This window comes from Megalops cyprinoides, chromosome 15 (assembly GCF_013368585.1).
Source record: "Megalops cyprinoides isolate fMegCyp1 chromosome 15, fMegCyp1.pri, whole genome shotgun sequence".
Lineage (NCBI taxonomy): Eukaryota > Metazoa > Chordata > Actinopteri > Elopiformes > Megalopidae > Megalops > Megalops cyprinoides.
This window is the reverse complement of record NC_050597.1, coordinates 18,953,581-18,977,409: the sequence shown is the minus strand read 5'-3', so window position 1 is coordinate 18,977,409 and position 23,829 is coordinate 18,953,581. Positions and strand designations below refer to the sequence as shown.

Genomic DNA, 23,829 nt, shown 5'->3' with positions numbered 1-23,829 from the left:
CAGCAAGACTCATTTCAGCTTGGGGGACAGGAGGTCGCACAGAGATTCACACTGTCAGGCAGTAAATCTGAAAATGATATCTAGTGGACAGTATGATTAAAAATCGAGCTGGGGGGGGGCTTTATTCATGAGCTCTGCGCCTAGCCAGCGTCTCCTCAAGACTCACTGTTCTGCCTTGGCTTTAGCAAAGCCATTTAAGAGGAGAATGGCTGCTGCACTTAAAAGGTATACCCTCAGGTATATCCTCAACCTTTGCAGTACCATTTCATACCTGCAGGGGACTGAGGTTGCAATAATAATCCTGGATGATCTTCGGGGGCAGGTCCTGGAGAACATCCTCCTTCATCCTCCTCAGGAGAAAGGGTAGCACCTGACGATGTAGAGCTTCCATGGCCAGCACACCTAGAGGGAAGTCCCATGAGTGAGGAAAAACATGATTACAGTCAAGATATGGTCTCCTTTTTCTTCCAAAAATAAATCTCAGGTGTGTAACACTGTCATGATCAAAACGGTCATCTCCTTCTCCAGCTTCAAACAGATAACCAGAACACCTCAGTCAAAAACAATGTAGGTAAATGTAGGTAGCCACTTTCCAACAGCAAATTCAGATATAAAAATGTAATAATCTTGGTGCTGCATGCCATTATCCAACAAGACTTCTGATCATTGAATTGTTTCTATTGTTATTTATGCATCTAAATTTATTTCAACATCTGTTTAAGACTGATTCCTGACCACAATATTGTTAGAAAATATAATCCATAGCCAGCCATCAACAGGACCAGGAAACTGAGGAATATAACTTGCCTCATTTTTCCACATCTCTATTGTCAGCAAACACTTTATTGCTATTTTTCTTCAATCCTAACACTGAAAGAAAGTTCACAAGGAACGTGGTTTTCTTGTGCAAAAACTCATCACATTGTTCTGAAGGGAAATCAATTTTCAGGATCCAAAAGATTCAACAAAATATTCCGTCATTAAAGAGAATGGGAGCTTATAAGGGGGAAAGGGTGAGACTGCAGGTGCGTTCATCTCTGACGGGTCAATTGGAATGTTCAGGTCTGCATTTCATTGCTGAATCCACTGCTCCAAAAGGCAGCAGAATTTCAGAAATCCCAGCAATGACGGTTTCCATCCAGGGCATTCATAATCCTTGGCAAAATACAAATTTCCTCCTCTAAAGTAGGCTCAGACCCCCCTCATCCCCCCCAAGGAACACAAATTCAGTTCAAGTATACACGTAGGCACTCATGAACAGCCTGCTGAATTCTCTTCTCAACCTCTGACCCCCCCCCCCATCACTGTCGGTCTTCACCACGGAGACCGGCATCACAATGCACAAAATGACCAAGGAGAAACGCGGGCATGAAGGTCACAGGCAGCTCGTTTCACTCATGGGTATCAGCTGGGTCAGCACAAAAATGCACACAGGCACAGCGTGGTGGCACAGCATGGTGGCACAGCACCCCGCCTCCCCCCCCCGCTTACCCGCCTCCTGCTCTCGGGACGAGCTCTTGGCGTCGCGGCTGGCGAGGATGGGCTTCCCGTAGCGCGCGGCGAACTGGCGCTCTGTCCCCAGGAAGCCCGGCATGAGGAAGTCGAAGAGAGACCACAACTCCAGCACGTTGTTCTGAGGGGAAAACGCCACGCCAATGAGATAGTGGTTAACGAACCAGACCCCTGACCAGAGCATCACAGGTTCAAATCTTGGGTGGGGCTAATGCTGTTGGACCTTAAGCTTGTTGATCTTAAACTTAATTTGTGTGAATGCATGGAAAAAACGGGAGATATAAAACTTTTATACGATAACAATAATTGATATCCACCTGCCCTCATTCGCAAACTAAATCAACCATCTGCTGATCTGACGCTTTATTATTACGGTTCCTGTGCGGCAGAACCACAGCCCTGTCCAGCAATAACCCATGAGCACAGACATTACTCCCGAGGTGGGCTGAGGGACAGAAACCTGGAAGCTCTGCATTACACACGTGCTTGGATCGTTAAAACAGAACACCGAGTACAGCACGGTCTTTAAAAAAAACAAAAACCCTGCCTCAGCAGAATGACGGCAGCATTTAGCCCCTGCGGCGCTGCTCCGAGCGCAGCCGATCACCGGCGCGTTCGACTCGCAGACGCGCAGCTCACCTGGATGGGCGTGCCTGACAGGATGACGCGGAAGTTCGCCGTCAGCTGCTTTATCGCCTTGGATAGCTTGGTTTTGCCGTTTTTAATGACGTGACCCTCATCGAGGATACAATAATTGAATTTAATATTCCTGGAAAAAAAAAAGAGGCAAGGCAAAAAGCAATTATATTTCAATTATTTACATGCTTACATGATCATGAAGGAAAACATACAATATAATTGTTAAGTAAAAGGAGGGAAAAAAAAGAAAATCACCTAAAAAAGTCAATGTCGTTTCGCACGACATCATAAGAGGCGACCACAAGGTTGTGCTTCTTCACCTGGTGCTGTAACCTGGAACACAGGTAGCAGACAAGTTCTGTTAAGCCATCAAACCCAAGTCACTATTTTCCACAAACACCGGGGGGGTCAATAAATATAACCACGCATTTAATTCAATGACCTTCAATCTTGTGACCATGTGAGAGAAATGAAAAATATTAAATATTTTGCTTCGGTAAGTATTAATGAAATAGACTGAATGCACCCCAAGGGCTGCTTGAAGTAATGACAGAACAATAAGGCTTAATGAAACCCAAAATGGATGGAGCTCCAAAACAATCATCTTAGACTGGTTCATTTCAGTTAGTAATTGGCACAGGGTATCTCCCCCCATTATGGGGTTCATGAAGCCTCAGAGGGTATACATGACTTAGTGTATCCCAGCCAAGCACAATATGGTCATGTGACAGGGAACTAACAGAAATGTCCCCTCCCCTCTGACTCTGTCCCCATCGGAAGGAAAGGACGGAAGGCCGCTGTCCTTCGCAGTGGAGCACACTCACCGTGCTCGTTCCGTGGGGGGGCCCGTGTAGTGCAGGGGGTTTAGGTACTCCTTAGAGCAGAACTTTCCCACCTCGTCCACCCAGTGTCCCGTGAGCGTGGGGGGACAGACCACCAGGGAGGGCAGGGGCCCACAGTCAGCTGCCTTGGTCTTTGCATACTCCTGTGCCCTGCGGGAACACACACAAATCAACACCTTGCTGCTTCACCCATAACATTTGTTTAGCAAACACTACAGACTACAAATTCTACAGGTCATACACAGCCAAATAGTTACTGAAACTATTCAAGTTGAGTGCCTTGCCCAATAGTAGCAGTCATCCTGGATTTAGAACATACAACTTTCATCAATTTTGAAATCTTCTCACCCACATTGTCTGTTGTATTTTTGCAATGCCTCAATTGGAATTCTCTGATCTGCAATGCAGTGTTCCAATTACTATGCTACTGTAGCAACACCCCTCAGCCAATCAGCAGCGAGAGATGAGGGGTGGGTGGGGGAGGGCAGGTGGCACACCTGAGGTAGTGGTCCCCTGCCAGGATGCAGATGGACTGCAGGGTCTTTCCCAGGCCCATGTCGTCACACAGGATCCCGTGCAGCTTGTACTTATTCAGGAAGGACAGCCAGTTCACTCCGTCCTGCGGAAAGAGTCCGAAGAGTCAGGGGCATTGAGGACATTTACGAGGTGGGGTCTGGGTGAAGACAGACAGGAAGGTCTGTCCGAAAATGTAGCCTCCAAGTCCACAGCCATCGTGTTCACCCAAGAATGAACCCAAATCCAGACTTAATTTCCGAAGAATTTAGGACGGCACATGCATAGATAGGATTGTAAGAAAATTGCTACCTTTTTGGACAGATCTACGCCTGCAGCCAGCAGCTACTGACAGGATCACAATGACACTGCAGACCATATTAGCTATATTCGCAATCTGGGTATTTCTAGAGCAAGTCCAGACCTACAGAATTCCAGATCAAACTCACTGAGACGTATTGTAAAACACGGAAGAAACTGTTAATTGGTGCAACAGATTTACAGATTGCTCCGCTCACCCAGGAATCTTAGCAAATGACCCATTTCTGTAATGATGCATAACATTTTCCTCATCAAGCCGGCTTCGTGACCTCGCTTATTCTACAGGCAAGGAGAAGTTTAATGAGATTTAAACATTAACAGCCTCTGTTTACATCTCGCACGAACAAATTTGCACTGGTGCACTTCCTCCTCCATCAAACTCTCATCCTCCTCATCCTCCTCCTCCTCCTCCCTGCTAGTCTCCCTCCTCTCCTCACCGCTTCGCTCCTGCTGCTGGCAGATAAACGACTGGCTGGCACTCCGGCTGCACTCGCCTGACCCGCGGCTCTCTCGCTGATTAATTTGTGGCCATCAATTAGACAGATGGAAATGTCAGCGAGGTGGCAGCCAGGAGCAGCAGGAGAGTGCAGTCTATTTAAAAGTTTTAAACTCCTGCAGCCCAGTGGCGGTTAGGGGGCCATTCACCCCCCCAACTCGCTGCACCTGCATATAAAATGCAGCTGATTTGTTAATGTGGCAGAATACCCCGGGTGGAGATGAAGAGCGGAAAAGCATCAAAACGCTGATGAAAGAGGCCAATCGCTCACCTGGCCCCAGGGCTGAATGCCATTAGTGTAAGCAGCAATGACAAACATGTGCACGCCAAGCAGCTCCGGTACAACTGGCCATTCAGCACCGCTGGCAATTTTAAACTACTCCTAAGAGGTTTATAAAAGCTAATCTAATTTCAGGGTAGAAACTGTCAAGACGCAATAATGTGGGAAGGTATTAATACAGCAATGCGATTTCTTCTCCTCTGACATCACAGAAGCCATCTATTGTGCATACTGTTGATTCATAAAAACATTTAAATCAAAAGGGCAACGCATAATGGAATTTCACTGTGGTTGAAAATAAGACAAAGACCAACACAATCTGGGACGGAGACACAGGCAGAAAGAAGAGTGTGGATGGTCTGTGGATGTAGTTACAAAGACAGAGGGGCTCAGTCGGTAAAAGCACTCGTTCTAAGTGCAGACTGAACGCTACGGCCCGGGTTCGAACCCGACCGTGTCACTAGCCGACAGTGACTGGGAGCTCACAGGTGGAACACATTGGCTTCGTTCCGCCGGGGATAGGGTGGGTACATCGGCAGGTGCTTCGGTCCCATTAGCAACAGCGACCCATGCTGGTCAATCAGGCACCTGTGGTTCACGTGCCAAAGCTGCATATGAAATGTCTTCCTCCGTCTCATCTCTGTGCTAGCTTAGCTTGTGGACCACAGTGCGAAAAGAAGCAGCGGCTGACATCACATGTCTTGGAGGAGGGTAGGTTCTTGTCCACGCTCTCCCGGATTGACAGTGGGGGTTGTGCAATGGGACCAAACATCGATGACAAATTGGACATTCCAGAATTCGGGGAATTGGCCATTCCAAATTGGGAAGAAAATGGAAAATGGGAGGAGGAAACAAACGGCGACAACAGAGACAGACCTGCTGGTACTTCCGCAGCTCGGCTTTTATGGGGACAGGGATCTTGTAGTTCTCCAGCTTGCGTCCGTCCAGCAGCTGCTCGAGGAAGTGCCGCTCCCTGGCCTTCTGTCTGATCAGCTCGTCGGACATGTTGGGGGGGTCTGGTATACCCGCCTGGACGAAGGGACACACAGAACGGCACACACAGTCATTTGGACAGAAGCAAGACAAGTGTGAATTGTCGGACTTCTGGTAATTAAAATAAAATACTGAATATGGAAGCTGAAAAGCACGAGACACAATGCCTTGCTGATGCTGAAGTGTAAGGCGATGCTCTCGGTAAAGGTCCTCTGATGGAGATCTGACAGTGTGAAAACTATAAAGTCAACGCTCACAATCAATTAACCAGTCTCTGCTGGGGTCAGTATGTCCGTCACTCTGTGTGCATGCATTGTTACAATGTGGCGGGTACATTTCTGCATGTGGGTATGTGCACATTACATTATATGCTTAGCCACTGCTCTTGTTCAGAGCAAATTACGCATGTGCACGTGAAATAACCAGGAACTGGGCTAATCCCCACAAGGGAGAAGGCTCAAGTCCTGGGGGATCACTGCTGCAACACCTTTAATCATGACAGCTACTCTGAAGTGCATGTGAATATACAGCTGCGTAAGGAAAAGTATGCAGATCAGCCTGGGCTGTAAAAGCAATCTAATTACATTACCAGTCAAAAGTTTGGACACACCTGATTAAAATAATGGGAAACATGCATTCAAATATATTTTTATATGAAGACATATGCTTAAGTGCTTGAAATAGGTTTCTTAGACAAATACAAATAGTGAAGTTGATGCCTATGTATAAATTTCTTATCAAAAAATATATTCTTTGGCTGCTTTGAATAATAATAAGATAAGATAGTTTTGGTTTGTCTGTCCTTTTTTGGTCAGTTCATAGTTTTGATGTCTTACTATTACTCTAAAATGTGAAAAATGGTACACAAAAAAAACCCTTCTTTTTGATACTGGTACTGTATGTAATGTAATAACGCAGAGCGAGTTGGCGCCGTACCTCCAGCGGTAACAGGCGTATGAGCGTGGCGAAGCACTGCGTGGCCATGAAGCGCACGCTGTCGCTCTGGTCGCTCATGCGGCCCAGCACCGGCACCACCAGCAGCACGATGTAGGGCACGATGTCCACGTCCAGCTGCTCCATCACGCCTGGGGGGAGGTGGTCAAGGAGCACCCCCGAACCAGCACATCTCCCAACCCCCGTGACAGGAGGTGGAGAATCACAGTGCAACTACAAGACCCAGAATGCTTTCACCCATTCAATTCAAGTCCTTGTTTTGTGTGTCAATTTCTGGGTGAAGGACCTGTGCGCTCCCGGCTAACTGCAAAAGTAGAACAGCTCTCAGCTTGGAGGACATTCCTTCTCCTGCTCTCAGAATAAAGCATGTCAGGAGCTTCAGGGTAAGAGGTACAACGGGCCTGTCACAATCTCTGGACTTAAGACAGATGGCCTGTGAGAGCGAATGTCACGGTTTTGGCCAGCGACGCAGGGGAAGGATACAGGCCATGGCTTCGATGGCGCCCTCCTGCTTGGTGCTGTCATCGATCGCCCCGAGCCAGGGCAGCACGCGCTCCAGGAAGACGTTCATGGTTTCCATGGTAGCGATCTTGCTGAGCACACCCACGCAGCGCGCTGCCATGTGACGCACGGCTGTGTAGGGGTGCTGCAGGCAGGTACACAGGTGGGGCAGGTGCTCCAGTAGCTGAGGGAGATAGGTGGGGGGTGTGTTTCAGTGCCTGCCGTTTAACCAGTGATCAAATTTCAGTCCATATCCTTCATTAACAACCTAGCTACTGTGCTTCTGTCAAACATTTGTGTAACCCTCTGTCAAGTTACACAAATCCAAAATGACTTTGTATGCTGTTTGTCAAGACAGCAAGTTCATGAAACATATTACAACAGAAAAGAAATGTACTTTGAACTTTACATTAGAACAGCACCGTTAGACAAACTCTTGCTTTGTATGGACAGATGGAAACCGCAAGGCCCTGCTGCGTCAACCTAAAGGGCATTTCATAGGAAAAAGCTTGTGCTAAGAAAGCAGCTACACATAATGTACCTCTAATTCATTACCACACATAGGCCACTCTCAAGTGGGTGAAATCTGAAACCTCTAACTGTGGAAGCAGGGATAAAGCAGCACAATAAGGCCAGGAAACGCAAATACATGCAAACATCAGCAACAACTATCTGTGAACAGCCAGACTCTGCAAAGAAAAAATTATTTTAATCAATGACTCCCACAGTTAGGAATAAATGTGCATTAATATATGACTCTGTGCCACATTGGCTCAGTTTTATGTTTCTAAATGTTCTAAAAATGTCTGCACAGGGACAAGGAGGGGTGACAAAGGACGGCTCTCTCTCTCGCTTACCAGCGGGACGAGCTCAGAGGACATGGCTCCTGCTGTCACCTCCAGCACCTGCAGAGAGTTGACGAGCTCCTGGGCAGCAGAGTCCCCCTTTTCCAGCTGCAACCTGTAGTCTGTCACCACACACAGACAGACAGGGTTAGCTCCCCTCACTCAAGAACTAATTATACTCAGGGTTAGCTGCCTACATTCTGGTACCAATCACACTAAGGGTTGGGTCCCTACACTCTGGTAATATGCTTAAGGACCAATTACACAACCCAGGATCCTATCACACAAAAATACAGAGCTAGACACAAGACACACAACACAAAAGACAGACTAATAACAGTAATCCCAGCACAGACTAAGCACAGAAACACAGAAAGATACAAAATATTAGTGTTGAGATATGAAAGATTTTTGAAGGACAGACAGGTTACAATACCCAGCGAGGGCATACCGAAACTGTGCCCATCGACCACGCCCCTTAGCAGCCCCACCATGGAGTCCCAGAGGTAGGGCAGTGCACTTGTCAGCTCCGGGCCGAAGTGCCTAGCAACTGTTGTCAGGGAGAACTCTGCCCCTCTTCTCTGAATGAGGCAGGGTTTCTTACTCTGAAAGATGACAGATTAGACGATCAAAGACAAGAATAGATCAACATCATCATGGACACCTGTTCCATGTAGCAGGCTTTGAGGCATCGCATTTGCCTAACATCACGGCTGAAAAACCTAAAAAAAAAAATTATATATATATATATATATATATATATATATATATATATACACACACATACACACACAAAAAAGTAAACTTGCCGCTGTTGGACACATATCTGCTGTTCTTAGACTGACTGAACTATTGACCATTTTCTTCTTATGTTTATCATCTGATCAGTCAGCTCAGATGTTCTTACAGGTTAATTTGCTGTAAGAAAACAAACCCAATACAGTTCTGTTACAGAGACGAGCCGTTGTCCTCTAGTTCACCTCATCTGTATCCATGGTGACGGTGCTTCCAGGCGGTAGCTCTGCAGTGGGGGTCTTGGGGGCCTTGGGGGTCGGGCCCCTCTTGCTAGTGATGGCGAACGCTGCCCTCTGGTGGCGATACAGTGTGATGATTCCTTTTGTCTTGTTGACCACATGGTGCATGCCATCTTTTTCTGAAACGCCCGCTGAACAGAGCCGAAAAAAATCCAAATCAAATTAAAACACACACCACAGAATAAGGCTGGTTTTCAGCTTGCTCCCTACACTGGTAATACTGACTTCTGATCAGTGGTCACCAACTGAGCACCATGAGAAATGCTACTGAATATTTACTTTCACTGATCTGAGCATGGATAAAGGAAGCTCACACCACAGTGGCTGCCTGGAAACAACGTTTCAGAAAATTAATAAACTTGTATATTTATACATTCAAATATAAAACTTATATAAATACAAAATGCGAATATAGCATTTTCTGACATCCTTAGAGTGTTCAGTTTAATTAGCGTGAATGGCTATGGTATATCGGGAACACCTGTACTAGTACCAGGCATGGCCTGTGATACTGCTCCTTTTCAGCTATGGACATACGGTTAAGGATTATCCAGTCTTATGAGTTAGAGTATATGATTCAGAGTATATGATTCATAATTACCATTGCTGCAGTGATCCAGACAGATGGGAGTGTCAATATTTACCCTAAACCACATCCCGCTAGCTAAGCCCAGGAACTCCAACTCAATTACACCGTCATTTTCTCCATCCCAACTTTAAGCAAACAAAAAGTAAAGTTCATTTTTTCAGTCTTTCTTTCAGTACGTTCTGGGTCTGCCATTTCCTAAAGGCAACAGCAAGATGTCACACTGACATGGGGTACTCTCTTTGTGTCACTCATTGACCTGAATGAGTCACTCACTGAAAGCAGGTACTTCGGTCTCCCATTACTGCTGCTTTGTGTCCTGAATGTGACGCATTTTCCGACATATTAAATTTAGGGTTGAGCTAGCCTGCGGCGGGAATCCGCCACGAGCGGCTGGCTTTGATGCAGCCGACAATCTCGCCATGGCCGTAAAAAGGCACCGGGCACAGCTGTCTGCCGTGACATCTCCAGCTGAACACGCCAACGGCTCGTGAAATTGGAGAGGCGGCTATCGCCGCCGTAAATCAAACCGCACGGCCGTGCCAAACCACGGTGCTCCACTTCTCTTTTAAGCATTTCATCCAGTACTGACACTGTGCCTGCCCACTGACACATAATACAAAGGGTCCAATATCCACTCACCGCCCACTTACTGATGCACAGCACAGAAAACACGCTCCAATGCCCACTCACTAACACACAGTACAGACTCTACACATCAACACCCATCCACTGCCCACCTACTGACAGGTAGCAAAGACACAGCACTCCAAAGCCCAGTCACTGACACAGCACAGACCGTGTGCTCCAATTCCCACTCACTGACATGTAGAACAGACACCTCGCTTCAACAGCCACTCACTGACACTGACCACCTGATTGCTGAACACAGTGAACACTTTGTGTGTAACTCTTGTATGGTCCTTATGCCAATCAGGAAGCAGGACCAGGGCTCACAGCCCTAGGAGGGGTCTCCCGCACCCGGCTCTGCCCACCTTTCGCTGTGTCCTGGGTGGGAGGGACGGGGCAGGCGGCCGAGGGGGTGAGCAGCGGGTCGACGCAGACAGACGTGCAGAGGTTCTTGAGGATTTTGGGGTTGGGGCAGGGGGAGCGGGCGATGCAGTGCTGCAGCAGCTTGGCGATGAAGGTGGAGGCGTAGCCCTGCACCAGCGTGTTCTCCTCCTTCTTCACCGCCTCCATCAGCGGCCGGATCACCGGGTTCAGCTTGTCCGGCAGGACCTGCAGGTTGACGATGGCGCAGGCGGTGAACATGTGGACCCGCAGGTGCAGCACCTGCCACTCCTGCCCGGTCTCCAGCACCGTGGCCTGGACCTGCTGCCGCTTGCTGTCCAGAGGCTGCCACAACCTGGACTTCACGTTCAGGCCCGCGGTGGACTCACTGAAGACCGTGGTCACCTGGAGACAGAGGGCAGAGAGAGAGAGAAAAAATCCGTTCAATTCATAAAAGGGCAAAATTGCTGAGTCATAGAGAAATTATATTTATATATATATATATATATATATATATATATATATATATATATATATATATAACAACTAATAACCTGACAAGCAAAAGTAAGCAAAAACATCCTTTGCACAGATTACAAATTGACCAAGTAATCTGTCAAACATGACAGTCAGCAAACATGCAAACTCCACATACATCAATCAGAGCCGTGGCCTTTGATTTGGCTTTCGGGTTGTTCATATGAACACTATGGCCAGAGTGAGCACCAAATTGAGCAGTTCCACCTCAAGTCAAAATGCAAATGTAAATTTAAAAAAAAATGAAAGAGGTCCGTGTCTGTGGCAGTTTATATGCGTGTTTATATGCTATAAGCCAGTCTCCTTGTCACCAGAAACACAGGTAGTGAAAAACTGCAGAAATCATCCAGTGGAAACACCTTTGTGGAAGACACACTGCAAGAGACTGCTCTGGACGTCAGTGGTGTGGACACGATTCGTACAGACATAGCTTTGAAGGTGCATTCATTTTATTGCCTCAAACATTGAGTTGGCTTTATGAGCCCGTGTGGTTTAACGTAAACCATCTTTCCCAACTTTCCAATCATTCTTTCCTATAGCACTTTTTAAATGGTGTCTTATGTACACTAAAAATCTGACCATTAACAAATCTACAGCATTACAATGGAACTCAATACAGCCTAGCCAGTTCCATTCAGGAAAGGTAAACTAAGTCTTCTGTTTATTTTTCCTCTCTGTGTAACAGAGTCTGGCGTACAGCTCACACATATTACCCACGCCTGACTGGCTATGCACGTTTCGGGGCCTCTGGACTCTCATTGGCCAGTGATCTGACTACCCTCCCATCGAAACAGACACAAAAGGACTGAGGAGACCAATCAGGGCTCAGTGCCACAGCAGTAATGTGAAACCAGTCCTAACTGGCTGGCATGGGTGGCCAAGACAGCTCATAGTCAAGGGCACCCATACCCCCACCAAAAAAAAAAAAAAAACCCCACTTCAGAAGGGGCTTAGATCACTGCCTCCTGCTATAACTGAAACAGAACCAGACTGTGGGACACCATCAGGGTGCAAAACCCATCAAGAGATCCAGTGCAGTAAGAGTATCTCAATGTTCTGTTGCACAAGTTGTCAATATTACTGTTAAACTGAACCCTGTTCACCTCAAGCCTTTGGCGTTTCAGTTGCACGATCTAAGATTATTCAGACTGATCTCACAGCAAAGTACACCTGCTGTCCAGCGGTACGCTGGCGAGTGGCCCTGCACTGATCTAACGCGTGCGATGCAGGGGCAGCAGCCTCACCAGCTCGTTGGCCTGGTCGATGGTGAAGACGCTGCAGGAGACGCGGTCGCGCACGTCGATCTGGGCGTCGGCGAGCAGGCCGATCAGCTGCTTGCACTCGTTCTGCATGCGGGTGAAGGGGATGGCGATCTCGTCGTAGTACAGGTGCTCCGACAGGATGGCCAGCAGCCGCGGCTGCACCGCCGCCGAAACCACGCTGCACTCCTGGAGGGGGAGGGGGAGGGCGCATGGTTCAGTCAATCACAAAATCAGCCAATCCGGGAGCTCATTCTCAGAACAGTACACAGAGTGTGGCTAACAGCCACGGGCCTGCATACCATCAGAGCAAACCAGACCAACTTTACCAAAGCAAACATTCTACATTACACTACATTACATGGCATTTAGCAGACGAACTTATCCAGAGCGCCTTACATAGGTTACTATTTTTTTTTACGTTACCCATTTATACAGCTAGATACTACTGAGGCAATTCATAATTCATAATTAAGTAACTTGCCCCAGGGTACAACAGCAGTGCCCCAGCGGGGAATCGAACCAACAACCCTTCAGTTACGAGTCCTGCTCCTTATCACTATGCTACACTGCTGCCCCTTTTACTCCTGTAACAAAAACCAAGCCAGCAGGGAAGAGGAAAAAACCAGCCATCTTGTGGTGGTCATTACCATATAAAACAGTAAACATGGAACTTAAGCTGGTGGCTCAGACATTGTTCTTTCCACAATGTATTCACCTTCTAATCAGACACCTAAAGTCAACAAGGGGACTTAAATCCGATAATCCTACACCTTGCAAATCCTGCAGTACATTTACACAGCTGGACCTCCACTGCAGCAGGGTACAGAGTAGGCAGAGTACTTTGCTCAAGGACACACAGTGAGCATTTGAACTGTGCTGCAACAGTGCTGTATTAAACTGAGTTGCTAGTGTCACTGCCAAAGGTCGCCTCGTGGACTTGGACACTGGCCTATGAAGAGCTCACTTCTCACAGCAAGTGTAACACTGGGCCACAAGGACCATTCAATAGAGTGCAACGACTATATCGCCCAGCCCTACCGAGGACCAAACCCGTGACCCCGGTCTCACCTTCTGCAGGGCGGCCCATTCGCACAGAACCAGCGCCACGGCGATACGCTGCAGGGCCGATTTGGAGTTGAGGTGGAAGAGCAGGAGCTGGGCCAGCGACTCGGCCGGACGGATCTCCTGAGCACCACAGTTCAGCCGGGGGTCACAGATGCAGCGACACAGCGCCCCCAGCAGCCTGTGGGGGAAAGCGCAGCACGCTGTGGTCACGCCAACTGAGCAGCTTGGGGAAGTTTGGGGCTTTACAAAAGAGTTCAATTCCTCTCCCAGAACATGAGGAACATGACCATAGGCTCTGGCATTCTCCAGGATGAAGACAGAATACTGAAATACTACTTCGTCTAATTTAATATTTAGAGCAAAACAAACATTTAATACTTCAAAACAAAGATTTAGTTTTACATCAATGAAAAAGCAAGATTCCAAACCATCACACATATAAATACAGTAACTATCAAAGGGCCACTAGTAGGAAAACTAGTGAATGAACAATTTATCATTGCGATTGCTAAAATTGACTAACACAGGTATCCCTAAAGAAAAGCTTTTTTCTCCACTAAAGATCAGCAACTCATCTGGAATCCTCCCATGGTTACTCAACCAACTTCAGGATACTTAACCCTCATACTAAACCCAAAACCCTTTGCTCCAAATCTCCTCCTGTTTATAGAGATTACACTCACAAATCTCAATGCTGTTACTCATTCCTTAAAAAGAACTTTCCTGATGACTTAAATATAGAAATGTAGACTGCAAACGCTTCAGAAAACCGTAGCACAGTCCAGTCTTTGCACCCTCAATGTAAGCAATTTGAGTTCATCTCCATTTTAGCTGATCTCTAGCCATCTGCTCATAAGCAGCAGGGAGATGACCAGAGGCACACTGTATTCTCAGGGTTTGGAGGCAGACAGGAACAGACTTGCACTCGTTTTCCCCATTCAAATTTAAAGGAAATTCTACATTTAAATAAAACGCAACCCATGCAAACAGACAAACTTGTATACTCTTTGAAGATCGAGATTTAAAAGGAAAAATAAATAAAGGTGGACTTGTGGGGGTTACAAATCCAGTGCTTCAGTACGACATCAGCAGGGGCATTTCTCGCTGCCATGCACGCAGTGTGTGACTCTGCTGAAGGATACGGAGGTTCCCTCTCCCTTCATCTCAACCGAGTTCAAACAAGAGTAAAGGAGAAAGCTGAGGGACAGAGGAGGAGGAGCAGGAGGAAGGACACTGACTTTGCAGCCATGAGGCGCGCCCTCATCACCACGTAGTCCCGCGTGGCGGGGTCGTCTGTCACCGTCTCCGCGCCGGCAATGTACTCCTGGATGGTCTCCTTCACCTGGTTGGGGCCCTGCCGAGGCTTTCCGCCCAGCTTCTCCTGTTACACAACCGGAGCGATAATACGTCAGCACGACTTCTCCAAAGACACCAAACCACTGGCCACCTGCTTACAGGCAGAAGGGACACAGCCAGCTCCACACTGCACCCACCGCGTGCGATTTCCCCCAAAGGAAAGCGCAAGTCCCTGTATGAGACAAGCTTTACACCCACATACTACAAGTCAGGACTGATCACTGAAGTGTGCCAGGCAATAAACAGTCTCCGTTACAGGGTGACGTGAACACACTACACCATGGCTTGCCTTCATGAATGTGGCATGATTGCACTGGACCGTCTATTGGCATGTGCAAGCATACCATGAGAAGTCTATAATTTCTGGGGTTTCAGCACACTACGTCATTTCTGGGATAAATTAATGTGTTAAGAGCATACTGCACCACTGATGGACTCTATCAGTCAAAAATAAGAGTGCTTAAGCTGGAGAGGTCTGAATTGGTAGACTGTAAGTGCTGTGGTTGGGGCACACTGGACTGCTGGCTTACCTTGGAGCGTGCCTTCACCTCCAGCAGCATGTTGAGGTCTATGGGGATGTGCGAGGGCTGCATCATCAGACAGAGCCACGCCCCCATCCAGGGGCAGCTGGCCGCCACCACGTACTGCTGCGGAGCCTGGTTGATCAGCTCCGTCCACACCTGGGGAGGGGAGACCAAGGGCGCGGTCGGGAACGGCCAACGGAAACAAACACACGCCGCCTGCCCGCACCTCTCAGGGAGCAAAGGGCACAGTCACCATCAGGCAAATGAAACTGAGGTACGAGTTTCAACTGCATAGCCCTGAACAGCAGACATGTCTCTGTGTGTATGCACACATGTGTACGCACACATGTGTATCTGTCAAGTGAGCGTGCGTGTGTGTGTGAGCGTGCGCGTGTGTGTGTGTGTGTGTGTGTGTGTGTGTGTGTGTAAGAAATGCACCTTCTGGATGAGGTCCAGGATATCCTGGTTGCTTTCCAGGATGCAGGACTGGAAGATGTGCCTCAGCATGTCCTGCAGGATGGGAGTGAGCCACACCGCGCAGCTCTGTAACCAAACACACAAGGCAGCGTTACAGCACGGCACACACCGCACAGCTCTGTAACCAAACACACAAGGCAGCGTTACAGCACGGCACACACCGCGCAGCTCTGTAACCAAACACACAAGGCAGCGTTACAGCACGGCACACACCACTGTATTCCAGTACAAGACACAGTACAAGGCAACTTGGGTCGTTCTCAAAAAAACCACACCATGCGATCTTGCTATATTACGATCCAGCTTATTTACGGAGTTTTATGCCAGTTTACACGTACAAAGCCAAGATACTGAAAACTAACTGCTTGGTTGGACTCAGGTGAATGGCCGTTATGACACAGCAGTGTGATAACTGCTGATGCAGGAATTGTCCATCTGCACATGGGGAATAACTGGCCTAATCCACAGCAGCAGTCCAACACCAATGACTTTAACCTTGGCCTCCTCAGGGCCAGAGGAAGACGCAAGCCCAGCGGGAACACACACTCACCTGGTCAGCTTTGGAAAGGAGTGTGAAGAGGGTCTCCAGCGCCGCCCGGCGGACAGACGATATGGTGTGCCGAAGGAAGGGCCAGACCCGCGGGACGAGAACCGTGAGGGACTGCTGAATGCTGGGAAACAAAGCGGCAGAAAGAGCCACCTTCAATCCAGCATATGCACACATGCACACACACGATAAGAGCCATCACCAGCCTGCATCGAATGAGGAAAGATTACACAAAAATTCTAGGAAAATTTTTCCTTTACTAGTCTCTAGCATGCTCAAAGATTATGTAGAAACCCGTGGGTGAGGAAAATAACACTCAGGTTTTCATTGAGCAGGCACCGCCACTGGTGGAGCTGGAGATTAAATGCCTGAGCCGTCAGGACGGAGGGCGACTTACCTGCATTCTCGGACCTGAGGGTAGGTAAGCAGTGATGACAGCAGGGTCATGATGCTATTGGTGGAGGCGGTGAGGTCATCCAGTTCCAGAAGAGCATCCCACAGGGTGTTCACAATGAAGGGAACCTGCACACACAGGTACAAACCGCAATCAGGACATACTCCCACCTACATACCTGAAGAGGTACAATACTGAAATCTGGACCATCCCCCACTGCATGATCCAAATCTTACATAATCATCACCTGCATATGGAAAATGCTAGCAGATGGTGTAATGCTAATGGACATATGCCAACACATTGAGAAATGGTTTAACAGAGGGGTAATTCAGGCAGTGGGTGGAATTCTGAGGAAGAGATTCAGTGAATGGGTGGGTGGCTGACAAAAAGGTACTTCAGAAAGTGGTCAGAGTTCTGGTAAATGGGTGAGGCTGGAAGCGGGAGGGTTTCTTACCTCAGCAGGCTGCAGCTGCACCAGCCCCTCCACGACGGGGATGAGGGCGGCGGCCGCCACAGCTCTGACATCATCGTCCAGGTCCTGCAGCCCCTCGGTGATGGCCGGCAACACCTTGGGCAGCAGCGCGGCGATCAGATCCTGACAGGAGAAATGCACCTTTTACTCAGGAGAAAAGGCCATGCTACCAGAGCTGTGGCTCATACATTATGCACCAACACATACAGACACACACACATACAAACACTAATTCAGCCAGGAAATGCAATAATCCCTTTGTTACACATTCAGTGCAGTCATTTCTAAAACCAAACGTGTGAAAGGAGCGCTAGCAATAATCCAGGGGTTACCTGTCGGACAGCCAGGACATACTTGATGCCCAAAAGCCCACCGTGTCGGACCTCCCACTGGTCCTCTGTTAGCAGCTTGAGCAGGATGTCCACCGTCATGGCAACTCCGCTGTCCGTCATGTGCCGGAGGGCCACACCCAATGTCTGGGCACACGTCTCCCTCACCGGTGCAACCACCTGAGAGAGCGGAGGATGTGAGATGCACAGCTTCAAGTTTCTGTGGTACTGAATCACTGACCTCTTCAAGCATTCTTATAATAAACAATGAAAATGCATTCGTTTGGAATTTTGAAACCGTTTCAGATTCTCCAGACGGGAAATGTCTGACTGCAGCTGCTCGTGGGCCACAGCTGTACAGGACTGGTGCGTTTAACCGGGTTGGATAATATTTCATACGCATGTGCACCTCTCTCTCTCTCCCAGCACCTCTAAAGCCGCCCCCCCCTCCCCTTTCTAAAAGTCCCAAGCAACTATGTGAGACCACAAAATCACCAGTCCTGAACAATAAATCCCTCTCTCACCTCATCAGACACAAAGTCCCCAAATCTGTCGAGGGCAAAGACACAGAGCAGCCGTATGACCAGGTCCTCTAGCCATTCTTGATGCTGCCGAGCCATCTGAAAAGGCCAGAGTTCGGAGTTACAACACTGACAATGACCAGGGCTGAGCCTGTGGGGCCGGGCTGAGGCCCTGTGCCATGTGGAGCTGTGCTCACTCAACTCTAGACGCCCAGACAAGCATACAGAAAGTCAGTGCACTATGCAAAAACAGTGAAACAGAATACATTGCAATCATTGTAATTTACATAAAATACTGCTGCACTGAACTTACAATCTCTCCAATGTTGCCCTGTGCAAAGTTTGGCTCTGACAACTAATACAAACTAATACAACTGTACTGGAGCACTTATGTTTTTTTTTTTTGATTATTGAATTTAACCCATTCCCCCGGTTTGGGACAAACCTCCTCAGCAGTGCTTCCAACTAGCTTCCCACCTCCCGTGCCGTGACATTTGAGGATCTCTCGGAGGCCCGTCCCTGCACCGTGACGAATCTGCACACGAGAAATGACTGACTACAGTTATGCTCACACTAACTGGTGTGGGAGTGTTGTGAGCCTGGTCTGGCACTGTTGCTTGTTTAAATTGAATGGATACACTTATGTTCTATTGTGCCAGAAGTCGCTCTGGATAAGAGCGTATGCTAAACACATACAGTATAATGTAACGTAATGCTGCAGAAAATGACATGGCACACTTCAACACACTATCTACGCCAAAATAACCACTGCGTCACAGATATGGCATACAAGCCCTGACCTGGAATAACACACAGCTCATGTTCTGCTCAATCCAATTGTCTCAAATTGCATGCAGGGTACATAAAACAATTACTTTTATTGCAACCCATTAACACAGCTCAAGATATCAAGAGCTTGTACTCCAGAGTCAAGAACAGCTCCAGAAATGTCACCAGTAAATTGTATTTCATTTTAAACACGGGCCGATGCAAATCGGTTTCAGCAGCACGATAAAAACCGGACTAAAAAGTGCGTGATGCTCTCAACTCTTGAGCACTTACCTCCCAGGACGGATTGAAAAGGTCATTACAGAGCTCGTCACAGAAGCTCTCCAGGGGCCACTCCTGGGTCTAGCTCAGGAGAAAAACATTTTGTCACTATTGTAGTAACTTAAAACAACAAACCGCCAGTTGGAAAAAGTAGAAGGGCCAAATTTCACTTCAACTTCACTCTGACCTCCTCTCACAAAAAATTAAATGATACAATGAGGAGCATCGCAGTTTCTGCTTTGCTAACTACAGCTGAATTGACAATACAGTGAGATGGTAAGCCTAATAGTAGTATTAAATGTGTTTGTATGAATAATGATTAAATACAGATCACCTTTTCAGATTTCAAGAGAACCCCACTGAAACTGAAACCTCTTATTGAGAAAATTTCTCTCCCCATCTGTTACTGACCTCCTCAAACATGCTGGCGTTATCAGGAACGTTGTCTATTAAAACTTTATGGTCTGTAGCTGGCTGCTCGATGACGACATTTGTGGTCTTCCTGCGTTTCTCCTCTGGTTCACCTTCAAAGCTGTCATTGCTGGAAAGAGACAGATGTTGTCATCATGTTTCAAAATTTCAAAATCTGTACAATGCTGTTTAGTAAAAATACTATTTATCAACCATACCTTTTCTCATTGGGATCCATGTCTCTGGATCTTTGTTTGGCCACCAGCTTAGCCATCCTCTTGGCCTTGTTCTTCTGTCGATTGCTCATGCCTGGCCGGAACTCTGAGTCTATCAGCTCAGCTGCCTGTATGGTCTGCAAACAATTCCCATTTTTAATTATAGCACTACAATTGTCTGCCTTCTTAACATGCTGTGTGTTACATTTTCAGCTGTAACTGACATACAACTAAGAACTTCACTCTTTCACACAGGTTACTGTAAATGCAAAATGTATAGTTCTATTCTGCTGGTATTTGGGGACAAATCAAATATTTAAAAGAATCAACAGAATTTCGTCTGTCAGTTCAAGGACCGTGTGTAGTCTTACAGGAGGCTTTTCCATGCAGTTCCTAAACATGTAAAATATGGCTATACAGACAAGATAAAACATACTGTCTAACTACACATACTGTCCAAAGCCCTAACCAGTTTAACACTGCCTCCACCCTAAGCCGCAGGCCACAGAGGAACACCGTGACACTGATAAGAACAGATGTGTGATAACAAAACTGTAACATGTGAGTTGTGTATCTGGACCAGTAGATTGTCGGGAGGGGGAACAAAAAAAAAGTTCATTTCCTGGAAGAGGGGTTCGAAACATGAAGTAAAAGGGAGAATATATCTGAGGCAGAGAGCAAATTAGGGAAGTGCCAGAGGGAATGCTGTTTAACCCTGATGCTGGGAGGCTGCAGTATCTGCAAAACTACTCAACACTGGCCCTACAGCGGCAGTATCTGTAGGGCAGTGGAAGGACTATGCAGAAAAGGAAGAGGAGGAGTTGGGGGGGGGGGGGGGGGTGGCAAACTCACTGTGTGGTTGCGCGAGCTGGGACAGGCCAGGGCCCGGCCTCCCTGGGGCCTTTGTCCCGTTTGGCCGCAGACTGGGTTGTAGTCCAGGTCCTCGTCATTGAAGAGCTCCTCTGTGTCCATGCCAATGGCCGCGCCCATGTCCAGACCCAGCTTCTTCTGTAGCAGCTTCCTCTGACGGGCCAGGCGCTCCTTCGGGTCCACCTCTCCTGTGTCCATAATGAGAGGTCAAACAACTAAGAGGGACAAGTGTCCAACAGGATGCATTTCAGGACATCATGCTGCACAACAGATATACAGATTCACTGATCTGTCACTCATCTGTCACTCATTCAGACATCTCCTCCCATTCACCCTGCTGACATAAAAGATTGGTGAATCTGCGCAGCAAGATACCATAAGGCACGACTGCAGACAGCCCAGAAAACTGAAGGGGGACATGGGAGCCGGGGGAGCTTTGCTCTATTTCAACAAATGTTCCCCATACGAGCAGATCAGACAAACATGTCTCCCTTTGCTGTTGCTGTTATAAGCTGGCGCTCTACCTGACAGAGACAGACTATCTAGAGAGCCATCGCTCGTTTTCCTGTTCACATCACAGCTCCTGACTCCCCCCTCAACACCCCCATCCCCCCAGTGACCTGTGCCAAGCGGCCCTCATCACCTCCAGAGATTCAAACAAAGACCTTCCACACACTGAAAGTGGTTATTCCATCTAATCAGGCAGTGGCACCAAAAGGCAGTCTACCAGCAGAAAGATAACTGAATAAAAATGCCAAGTGCAACATGAGGGAGACTAGCAGCGCACCATCTCAAAACACGTGACTCCTCGAACATCTGCCTCCAAGGGTGGAGAACTGATGTATACAGAAATGCAATTAAATTCAAAACGGAGACTTCTGCGTTGAAGACACCTTGTAACCTGTTACACAAGAACTACTAAACTTCCCATAAATAGCACTCAGTTTACACAGACAAAAACAGTCTACGAGACATGTAACAAGGCTATGTTGCTCTTATGACCGCTCTTGTACTTCTGTGGAGGTCATTCTGGTTTTGCTTTCTGATCATTTTAAGCACTATATATACCCTTATGTCACGCTGGTTGTACGCTTCTATTGACACTATTTTTGGCTTTATGCCTCACCGCTGATGTTCTACTTCAAGTTCTGTACCTATGACCTTGTTCTTGCAGATCTTATGGTGTTCAGTTTATGTGTGTTGCGCTGATAGACCTTAAAGTCATTTGGTGAAGACTGTCCGACAAATAAAAAAGACATTACCAGCTTTGTCATCCTGGACCTCAAACTCTGCGCCGGCCGACCCGAGCAGGGACGCCCCATGTTTGAGCAGACGGGAGATGTCGAATCTGTAGAAACTCAGGCGGTCTGACAGGGACTCCTCTATTGAGCAATCAGAGCTGGACTCTGGGGGCCGGAGAGAAAAGAAAAGTCCCCATCAATCCCTCCCATTCTCGACACACACCACTCCATCAGACACACTGAACACCAAATGCTGCTGTCCAGACGTCTGGAAACCCACACAACAAATGTTCAGCTCACCCACACGCTCACCACACCCACCTAACCACACAGGCCTAGCAAATAATGCTGGTACAGAAAACAGTTCTGCATGAAGGAAACAAACTACTCTGAGAAGTGGAACTTTCTGATCAGCACTCTATTCAGTCGTGCAGCTGGTCACTGCGGGCCAGCTGCGTTGCAAGCTGAGGATACCACTGCCCAGAATGCACCACTCTACTCTACTACACAGACGCAGTGAAAACGGTGGCAACTCATAGCTAAAAATAAAACAAGCTGCCATTTTGAAACTGTTTTTAACTCTAAAAGCTAGGACTAAAAGAACATTAAGGCTTTTTCCCCTCCCAGTGTCCTGTGTAGGTACTGGAATTGGATTATGAGATGGCTCTTCACCGTCTTTAGGCTTAGGGGCGGGATTCCACTCTGGAACATTCTTCACGATGGCCTCCACAGCCTGCCCCGCCGCAATGCGCGTGTCCCAGTTCGGGCTCCTCAGGTACGTCAGAACCTTCGCAGGTCAGGGGAAAAATATAAACCACACTTTTATGCGACGTACAGCACGGCGCATTCAAATGCTTTAAGCACACAGGAGGAAAGTCACGGCTTTTATTCTATTTATACACCGGAGTCAAAAGAGGAACCACAGTTTGCATGTTAAATATTAACTGCATGAGCCCAGAGGGCACAAACACAATGGTCACCTTAAATGTCAGACATTTGCAGCCCAGGCTCTGATTTTCCAGCCCTGGCGGGGGGTGTGGCCTGAGGGTGGAGGCGAGCTAAACTCACCTTAGTTAACAGGTTGTTCAGCTCATGAGGGTGGAGCTTCACCACATCTCCCAGCTGCTGAGCAGCGGCTTTTCGCGTCACTGGGGTTGTACCCGTATCAAGCAGAATAAACAGACGGTCAAGCCTGAAGAAAGATGGAAGACAGACATATCAGTCAGTCATTAAGTATACATATCAGCATGTAAATTACTGTCACCACTGTTGTTGTAATTGTATCATATTTCCCCTTGGGGGGGGGGGTCAGAGAGAGAACAAGAGAGGGGAGAGAGAAAAATAAGGAGACCAAGTGCAAATTTCAGCGGAAGAAAAAGGTTCAAAGCAGCCACGCCAAGGAACAGATCCTCAAAGACTGAAATGCAAAACCTGTCAAACACGGTCACATTTACGGTAAGGTAAAACCACAAGATATGATCAAAAATTAATCAGAATGTGAAATCAGTTCATTACAAGTAACAAAAACCCACGGCACTGGGAAAGGGTGGGTAATGTGAGCGCTTGCTACCCTTGCTGATTTACATATTTCCAGAGCAGGATTTTCTGGCTCGTTACAGACCTGTGGAATCACTGGAGATCGAGGAGACGCCCTTAACCTGACTCCCACTATGAACTCAGTTCTGCTCTAACATACATTTTCCCCATCTGCTGAACGTTATCAGCACAAGAACTCTGTCAGGCATGAAAATTCCAAAGATGAAAATACAGATAACATTTCAACACTGAATTCAAACTGAGCCCATTTACACTTGCAAATCCAGAGCAAGTGGGCATGCCCTGGACTACTGGTTAGCCATATGAGGGTATGAAGCCACAAAATCCTGACTGTGTGCACCTGCTAGGTAGCATTGCCACCAGTTCAGTCTGAGCCCTACAGCAACCTCACAGTCGAAAGGAATTTCAGTAACCAACACAAAGTAACTCTACGGACTGTAAGGACTACTCTGTGATACAAAGCCTCTAGAA

The 23,829-nt window shown here is 47.6% G+C and overlaps 1 protein-coding gene across 1 annotated transcript in view; it reads right to left on the bottom strand.

Moving 5' to 3' along the window:
- Positions 1–23,829, bottom strand: part of btaf1 (BTAF1 RNA polymerase II, B-TFIID transcription factor-associated) — a 29,247-nt gene that overhangs the window by 3,417 nt on the left and 2,001 nt on the right. Inside the window, exons 2-32 of the mRNA XM_036546731.1 lie at positions 22,870–22,993; positions 22,474–22,588; positions 21,823–21,966; positions 20,543–20,748; positions 19,694–19,827; positions 19,476–19,605; positions 19,077–19,145; positions 18,460–18,549; positions 18,018–18,113; positions 17,497–17,673; positions 17,147–17,287; positions 16,693–16,817; positions 16,299–16,419; positions 15,710–15,814; positions 15,278–15,427; positions 14,630–14,772; positions 13,395–13,569; positions 12,309–12,512; positions 10,512–10,932; positions 8,877–9,061; positions 8,348–8,501; positions 7,909–8,018; positions 7,034–7,235; positions 6,533–6,681; positions 5,480–5,632; positions 3,491–3,612; positions 2,976–3,143; positions 2,407–2,484; positions 2,152–2,281; positions 1,492–1,633; positions 272–402 (exon numbers count right to left, since the gene is read on the bottom strand). Of these exons, the coding sequence (XP_036402624.1) occupies positions 272–402; positions 1,492–1,633; positions 2,152–2,281; positions 2,407–2,484; positions 2,976–3,143; positions 3,491–3,612; positions 5,480–5,632; positions 6,533–6,681; positions 7,034–7,235; positions 7,909–8,018; positions 8,348–8,501; positions 8,877–9,061; positions 10,512–10,932; positions 12,309–12,512; positions 13,395–13,569; positions 14,630–14,772; positions 15,278–15,427; positions 15,710–15,814; positions 16,299–16,419; positions 16,693–16,817; positions 17,147–17,287; positions 17,497–17,673; positions 18,018–18,113; positions 18,460–18,549; positions 19,077–19,145; positions 19,476–19,605; positions 19,694–19,827; positions 20,543–20,748; positions 21,823–21,966; positions 22,474–22,588; positions 22,870–22,993 (4,594 nt within the window). The remainder of the gene's footprint in view (positions 1–271; positions 403–1,491; positions 1,634–2,151; positions 2,282–2,406; positions 2,485–2,975; positions 3,144–3,490; positions 3,613–5,479; positions 5,633–6,532; positions 6,682–7,033; positions 7,236–7,908; positions 8,019–8,347; positions 8,502–8,876; positions 9,062–10,511; positions 10,933–12,308; positions 12,513–13,394; positions 13,570–14,629; positions 14,773–15,277; positions 15,428–15,709; positions 15,815–16,298; positions 16,420–16,692; positions 16,818–17,146; positions 17,288–17,496; positions 17,674–18,017; positions 18,114–18,459; positions 18,550–19,076; positions 19,146–19,475; positions 19,606–19,693; positions 19,828–20,542; positions 20,749–21,822; positions 21,967–22,473; positions 22,589–22,869; positions 22,994–23,829) is intronic.